We start from the raw sequence: 8,489 nt of genomic DNA on the forward strand, positions 1-8,489 counted from the left end.
GTGCATTCTGATTGAGTGAAAGCAAATGTGGCTGCCCTCTGCCACACACACACCACTCGGCGCGCTGCTCTTAATCTGCAGGTTTTTTTTGCAGTGAGAATGTGCAGACAGGTATTTTCCCCCCAACATCTATTTAAGCATATTAAAACACTTCCCTTTTTTGATCAGGAGTATCATTCGATCCGACTAACAACAGTCAATTTATGGATATGATTACGAATACGAGTATGGCCATGTAGGCACACCCCTAGTCCTGCAGCACCGCCTGAAAAATCTGAAATTAATACAAATAAATCCTAGCCAGGCATTCAGACGTCGACACAGCAARTCCAGGAGAGAAAGAGTGAGAGAGAGGCGCTCGAACACTGGTTGCGACACTGTGTCCCAGTTAACAGGTAGCCCTGGATTGCGCCAATCAATATGAAAATGTTATCCTCCAAACATTTCTAAATCATGTTCTTTTAAGAGTTGACAATAGTTTTTTTTTTTTATTAAAAAACGTTAATACGTCGAGCAACAGTGTTGGTATTGTATTGTTATTGTTGTTTTTTACAGGGGACTATAATTTAAAAAAAAAAAATATATATATATATACACAGTAAATCGATTTTTGTTAAATTATTTAAATAATCTATTGTTTGTATTTTCAATAAATGTATGTCTAAGCTACTTTAAACTATATACTTTTTACAATTTTAAATCAGAAAAACGTCCAGAAAACAGTCAAGTAACATTTTGTMAGGGGGACTTTTATTTGCAGTATGATCACGTGGCCGAGGTTCACAACGCTCGGACTTTCCTCATCACATTGGGAACTGGATATTATCATGGGCGAGATGTTTCTCAGTTGTTCTGAAACCTTTCCCGTTGACATTGTAAGGTTACGACCGTCTTCATCGTCAACGTGTCTGTTGTAAGCGACGTGGGGGCGTTATATCTGGTAAATTGAAACGAAATTGTACATGTCAGATCGTGTTTTTCATTCAATGACCATTGTTGTCGTTACAGCACCATAATCGCTCGCTGGAGCTTGATATGGCTGCCTATCTGCTTCATAATGCATGAAAAAATAGTATGTCAGGCATTATAATTTATTTGTCCAACAAAACTGCTTTTGGTGATGATGCTCAGGAAGAACAGCCGCGCGCTATTCTATTTTACTAGCTGTGTCCATCACCGGTCTACACCGGTTGATCCAGCGCAACATTCACAGCCATTACATTGCATAACGGATTGCGCATAGAGTGAGATAATCCCAGGCAGCAACGCTCACATGCATTGCATTTTATTTGTTAATTTTGAATTACGTAAATCGATGACAGTTGTTGTTATCTTGCATTGATAATTAGAAATGGTTACAGATGATCCCAATGAACGTGTGCCATATGCAGGGACATTAGTGTTTATATAGGTAGCCATTGTATTAMGTACGAGTTCCCACACACAGTTTGCGGTATACTGTGCTGTATACCTTTGGATGATAATGATGATGACGATGATAATGGGTATTGTCAGCTATTATCTGCTCTAGAAGCTCTTGTTGTTCTGAACATGGCCAGAGAGTGCCTCAGCCAAAGACCCGCCTGTCTGTCACGTCTTCTGCTGATTGCTGTATTTTGGTTCCTTTTCAGCTTCACAGGGCTGTGCTCCTTTGCGTCTCCCACAATGCTTTGTCAGCAGGCCTTACTGTCTGAGAGTGAGCCAGATAATAAACCCAGCCCATTGTAGCGGTCATTACCTCTATTCAGCACCACACACACGCGGTAAGCATGGGCAAGCCTCTGCCTCTGTTATCTAACCTAACCTACATTTCAGGTTCTATTTGTCAGTAAAGACTTTGTCCTCCCTGACACAGATGACTCCAGATTGCTTTCTCAAATAGCACCCGGGAGAATAGAACACCAGAACAGAGCRGAACACCATATCAGCTGTCAAGCAGTGAAACATTGACTCACCTGAGCAGCGCAATGTTGTCAATAAACAAGCTGTTGCCATTGTTTTAACTACGGTTGCTTACAGTCTTTGGCCACTTGCTCAAGCATGCAACTGGATGTTTTGTCCTTTTCCCCATGGTTATCTGAATCACTCACTTCCAAGTAGTGCCTGTTCATATTGCATACATCATTTTGATTGTGACCTTCTTTCTCTGAGGTGAGCATGTACACTGTACATTTCATTATGAATAGCCTAAAATGACCACAAAATAGGTTGTTCTGGGTTGATGAAGTTAGATACAGGTATTCAAAATAGTCTCTTTATCCCTTCAAGGTCCAGTCCAATCTTTTGTCAGGTTGGATTAATCTGAACAATAACCCATTGTGAGCCATAACAGAGACAGCCTTCTGCAACAATGTCCAGGTCAGGAGATATACCAGGTAAGGATGGGGGGCAGTAAGAGTGGGCATTACAGTGTTGTGTACTTGTTTAAAATGGTGATGGTATACTGTATGGAAACTGCTTCCAATATGCTTCCAACACCTATAGAGTGGCAAGATACACTGATCATCATTTTATGTATTTTGAGCAGATTTTAAGTTATTTTAGACAGTGTTTTAATGCTTGAACACTCCCTCCTCAGCCCTAGAGTCTGGGACCCCAGAGGGGCTCCTGGGAGGCATGTCCCTGCCCATTGGCATGACCCGCCGTGCCATGAGCTATGATGACAACATGGAGGCGCCCATGTCGCCCCCTCCCTCTGACATCAACATCAACAACCTATGGGGGAGGAGGCCCGTGTTACCAGACAGGAGGTTCAGTCATCTGGCCGAGGTAGATATCACACACAATGTTCCACTGATCTATAGCCTCACGTAGTTAAGACAGTGATCCGTGTTCGTCCGTATTCATAAAGCGTCTCAGAGTAGAAGTGTCGATCTAGAATCATGTCCCCCTCTGTCCATGTAATGTTATTCATAATGATCTAAAAGACTAAACTGATCCTAGATCAGCCCTCATACTCCAACACACTTTATGGATATGATCCCAGGTGTTTCTATTCATACAAATGTTCCTCTAGCTGCCTGTGTGATCCATGTTTCTTTTTTTTTATCTGTTGTTTTAAAGGAGGATGAATCTGGAAATGCCCTGACCCATGCTGCCACGTTTGACGCTGGCCTCAGGCCACATATGCCAGTAGTGGTGAAAGCCAAAGCMTCCTCCATCATTATGAACTCTCTGATGACCAGTAAGACTCTTCACTGTGAYAATGAATGATGATTACTGTATTATCAACGTCAGCTCATCCAATCCTGTTGCTCGTTAATGGAACACTGATTAGGGTGGGGTATATAGAGTACTAGTCAAAAGTTTGGAGACACCTACTCGTTCCAGGGTTTTTCTTATTTTTACTAYATCCTACATTATTAATACATATTATGTCCTCTGTGTTTTTCCAGAGCAAACCCAGGACAGCATGTACAGGTTTGAGCAGCAGGCTGGGCTGAGAGACACTGTCTACACGCCCCACAAGGGCCTCACTTCTGAGGAGACCCGCCACCACCACCGCATGCCAGAGTCATTCCATGTGAGTCTTTATTTTATCGCTTACTGTGGCCCTACTTTATTATCTGGAGTCTGATAATTATTAACAGAAAAATATGATTCATATTTTATGAATCATATTTTATAAATTGTAWTTTTTTTAATGATTGGTTTGGGAAAGCATCAACAGTGTAATCAATGAATGCTCCAAATCTCAATTAGCAATCTACAGTATGTCAAAGAGGAGTGATTATTGAGATTTAACTGTTAATAATATTCATCATACTATATACTTTTTYCCCTTTTGTTGTATTGCCTGTAGAAAATGAATATTCAAAGTATGGACATGGGAACAGGACATAAGGGAGGACATGAGGACAAGCAAACATCATCTGCTCAGTCCACCCCAAATAGCACTCCTCAGAGCTCACCCAAACAGAAACGCAGGTAAGTGCAACCATGTCATCATTACCAGCTGTTTATGGAACATGCTGTACTTTGACCCTGAACACCAAATACACGTGCCCTTGYCCACGTTATCTATATGAGCATGAATATGATGCCTGTTCAGTGGCCACTGTAAAGTGGTTGACCGTCTGGCATTTCTCTGTGTTCCTGGCAGGGGCTGGTTCACCAGCCAGAGCACAACTGTCACTAGCTCAGACCTCAGTACCAGCTCTAATACCAGTGTGGACATGGGTGCTGGTGAGGGGGGAGGAGCAGTCGAACGCTGGGGTGTCTTTGGACCACGTCTGGTGGTCCAGAAATCCACTACCGACACCGGTGCGGACCACACAAACACAGGTAAATGGGATTTGGGGAGGGTGATATTTAACATGTTTTCGTTTGGTAATGGTGTTCCTCTAAACCAGGGGTCCTTCAACTTTTCCTGTGACCCAAATCRTCCTCCAACAACTCAAATTAAGAAGAAATAGTGTGTGATTATAGATSTATTCTCCGAATTTGYGATCCATCTCTCACATGCCCAGGGCCCACTTTGGATCCCGACYCATAGTTTTAGAAACCTTGTTTAGCTGTAATCCAGTTTATAGGTTGGCTCAATGTTCTTTGATGTGAATTACACATGAATACAATTGTTTTTACATGGTTGTGTACTACATCAGTACACTTTATTTTCTTTGTGTATCAGATATCCTTATCTGTGTTGCCTTGACGCTTTTAACAAATTATCAATTTATCAGGTGTTTATAGAGTCAACAAAGTTTTGATCATATACAGTCACTTCCAAAGTTATTGGCATCCTTGATCAAGATGAGAAAAAACGTCTATAAAATACATAATACAAATACTGAGCTATATTCCAAAATATGGACAACTGTATTATTTTATACTAATGCAATTGTTTAGATGGATTTTGATTAAATAGCTCTTTTTTTAAATCTCAAAATGGTAGGTTTGAARATTTTTGTCACCCCTGTTTTCAATACTCCAGCAACCTCCCCTGGCAGGACAGTGACACTGATCCTTTTTCTGAAATGTTTTATGAGATTAGAGCTCACATCCTTGATATCCTTCGTCTGTGCTTATGGACTGCCCTCTTCRATTCAAACCACAGGTTTTCAATGAGTATAAGTCCGGAAACTAAGATGGCCATTGCAAATTGTTGATTTTGTGGTCAATTAACCATTTCTATGTGGATGTGATGTGTGCTTGGAATCATTGACTTGTTGGAAGATATACTTGCTGCCAATTTCTGCCTCCTGGGAGAGGCAACCAGGTTTTTGGCTAGTCCTGTTTACTGGTTCATGATGCTGTTGACCTTAGCAAGTGCCCCAGGAACAGTGGATGCAAAACAGGCCTGTAACATAAATGATCCACCTCCATATTTTACCTGCGCTCCTTTTCTGCACATGCATTGTTCTTTCAATGCCGAACCCACCGCTGGTGTGTGTGGCCATAGAGCTCTATTTTCGTCTCATCTGACCATAGCTCCTGGTTCCAATCAAATTAWATTGAATTTGTCACATGCACTGARTACAACAGGTGTATACCTTACAGTGAAATGCTTACAAGTCCTTAACTTTAACCAACAATGCAGTTTTAAGAAAAATAAGTGTTTAGAAAGTATTTACTAAAATAAACTGAAGTAAAAAAATAAATAATACAAAAAAACCTCTAAATACATTTTTAAAAAGAATAATAAAATAACAGTAGCGATGCTATATACAGGGGGTACCGGTACCGAGTCAATGTGCGGGGGCACAGGTTAGTCAAGGTAATTGAGGTAATATGTACAGTACCAGTCAAAAGTTTGGGCACAGCTGCTCATTCAAGGTTTTTCTTTATTTTTACTATTTTCTACATTGTAGAATAATAGTGAAGACATCAAAACTATGAAATAACACATATGGAATCATGTTGTAGCTCAAAAAGTGTTAAACAATTACAATTGATTTTATATTTAATATTCTTCAAAGTAGCTACTCTTTGCTTTGATGACAGCTTTGCACACGCTTGGCATTCTCTCAACCAGCTTCAACTGGAATGCTTTTCCAACAGTCTTGAAGGAGTTCCCACATATGCTGAGCACTTGTTGGCTGCTTTTCCTTCACTCTGCGGTCCAACTCATCCCAAACCATCTCATTTGGGTTGAGGTGGGGTGATTGTGGAGGCCAGGTCATCAAATGTAGCTCTCCATCACTCTCCTTCTTGGTCAAATAGCCCTTACACAGACTGGAGGTGTTTTGGGTCATTGTCCTGTAGTGCAAATCAGATGGGATGGCGTATCGCTGCAGAATGCTGTGGTAGCCATGCTGGTTAAGTGTGCCTTGAATTCAAAATAAATCACAGTGTCACCATCACCATTATTATTATTTTTTACCCCATTGACTGATTTTATGAAGGTCAACAACCATTTGTCTCTTTTTGTTTSTGAGTTCTTTGCCTTTTCAAATGGCAATGGATGACAAATGGATTTTTACATGCGTTTTATCTCATTTTTATACCCCAGTGAAACAGGAAGCCATAGAAGGTCACAATACATTTTCTCTGAGATTAATTTTAAAAAGTTGAACGTTAATGCCGATTTCATTTTGTTTGATTTAATCGATACGATTCTTTAGGGGTGGCAATAATTTTGAGATCTGTTGTTTTTAGATAAAGTATTACTTTTTAAACAAAATCTCTTTCTCTTAGCAATTGTATTAGTATGAAATAATATAATTTCCCAATTTTTCTGAGCTTACAACAGCTCAGTATTTATTTTAATAAGTCTTTCACTTATCTTTATCAAGGGTGTCAATAATTTTGGAGGCGACCTGCAGTTATTGCTCCTACCTAAGATAAGTCCTGTGTTTTTCTCTCCAGGGGGTTTTGCTCTCCAGTCGTACCGCGGGGCCCAGAAGCCCACCCCCATGGAGGTGATGAAGGCCCAGGCCACTCGGTTGGCTGATGACCCTGCTGTCGACAAACAGGCCCCACCCAAGATGGAGATCCCCACCATGGAGGGCAGTAGACGGTCAGCCCGGCCGCACAAACTCAAACCTCGAGACATGAACATCCTCACTCCCTCAGGTTTCTAAGAGGTACCATGTCATCACTACTCCCTAATGTTGTACTTGGTCAAGTTGTCGTAGCTGGTCTACCCTCTTTCCTCTCCTGACATGATCTGAAATGAGGTCCCTTTAATGTATGTGACTGAATCTGACAATCTTCACAATTTCCAAAAAGAAAAGCATCCTGTTGTGTTTGATACTATAGTATTAGTTTTCCTCCCTTGCACTAAAATAGTCGTTTTTTTTTGGTTTCTATTTGTGTGATATTGTGCCATGTTGATTTTATTTTGCCTCATCCTTTGTCTTGTAAGGGAACTGTGTATTTTTACTTTGTATTTATGGTCCAACTGTGAAAACGTTCTGATACATGACAGTGTGCAAATAGTTACTCTCACTGTTTGATAAAAAAAATGTAACGGCCACACTGTGTAGTGGTTTGATCATTCTGTTTGCTTGTGAATCTCATTCTCCAGAAGTATCACTAGCTTTTCATTGTCTGCAGATTTATATGCCGATAAGATGTAATGATTCTCATTGTCATGTCTCCCAAGAACTTTGTGGTGATTATTGTTCACCCTCGATGAAGTGTGGTTTTTGTGCATCCGCATTCTTCCTGTCAAGATGACCCTTTTTGAAGTTAAAACGCTGTTAGTAAAACACTGCARTAGAATATTAATATGACATGTTACATATTTACCAGTGAAGTATGTAATGCTTTGACTATCCCTGTTCGGGTGTTTTTATAATTATTTTTTTAAATAGAAAAATCATCCATATACATGGCTGTCCATATATATATGTATGTCTTCTGTGGACTTTGTTGTAAATATCTGAATAAAAAATAATTCTAACAATCAGCTAAATCTGGTTCCATCAACCATCCAGAAGCAGTGGAAAGATGGTCAGCACTGCACAGGTTAAAGAACCCGGTGGAGAAGGATGGATTTCAATTGTGATTTAGAAATTGAAGTATTTGTACATTTCATAAGGCAAGATCAGCTACTACTGATTGATAGCAATAGAAACCAGCTGCTATTTCACACTGTGAAGTGATCGTCATTTCTTCAGCTGATATACTAATGATTACCAGTAGATGGCATCTGCTCCTTTGTAACACAATCTCTGAATTGGCTGGATAACTCTCATGGAATGCAACGCTGGGATTTCATTTAAACTGTCTCACCGATATACTGCACTGTGAGATTCCCCCACGTTTACTACTTGTAAATGAAGATGGTGAATATCAATGGCTTAGTTCATGAAAAAAAAACATATAGCCACCATGGCTTCATTCAAAGCCACCAGTCTCATTGCCACAGGCACAACAGCTCTGTGGGCCACAACAAGAGATATGGGGGAGAAGCAAAGTGTAGTAAAGACAAAAATACATTAGGGACTCTCCCTCACCCACATTTCCATTAATTCCCAGTCTTACCATAGCCTATTCTGCAAACTGAAGGCCAGCACTTACTTTTGGGCACCAAACCTTTTTTA

At 40.3% G+C, this 8,489-nt stretch overlaps 1 protein-coding gene across 3 annotated transcripts; it reads left to right on the forward strand.

Annotated features, from left to right (window-relative positions):
* Positions 1–92: 92 nt before the first annotated feature.
* LOC111951110 (putative monooxygenase p33MONOX) lies at positions 93–7,852 on the forward strand. Of its 3 annotated transcripts, none has more exons than XM_023969130.2 (9): positions 93–395; positions 1,632–1,763; positions 2,269–2,375; positions 2,579–2,769; positions 3,064–3,184; positions 3,396–3,523; positions 3,803–3,927; positions 4,103–4,284; positions 6,808–7,852. In XM_023969130.2, the coding sequence occupies exons 3-9, from the start codon at positions 2,351–2,353 to the stop codon at positions 7,020–7,022; spliced, it is 987 nt and encodes a 328-aa protein (XP_023824898.1). In that variant the 5' UTR covers positions 93–395; positions 1,632–1,763; positions 2,269–2,350; the 3' UTR covers positions 7,023–7,852. The 3 variants fall into 3 exon arrangements, with proteins under 3 accessions (XP_023824898.1, XP_023824899.1, XP_023824897.1); XM_023969129.2 differs by lacking the exon at positions 93–395 and adding an exon at positions 1,856–2,151 and having other exon boundaries at positions 1,674–1,763; XM_023969131.1 differs by lacking the exons at positions 93–395; positions 1,632–1,763 and adding an exon at positions 853–940.
* The last annotated feature ends 637 nt before the right edge of the window (positions 7,853–8,489 follow it).

Source organism: Salvelinus sp. IW2-2015, linkage group LG23 (genome assembly GCF_002910315.2).
Source record: "Salvelinus sp. IW2-2015 linkage group LG23, ASM291031v2, whole genome shotgun sequence".
In the NCBI taxonomy this organism is placed as follows: Eukaryota; Metazoa; Chordata; class Actinopteri; order Salmoniformes; family Salmonidae; genus Salvelinus; species Salvelinus sp. IW2-2015.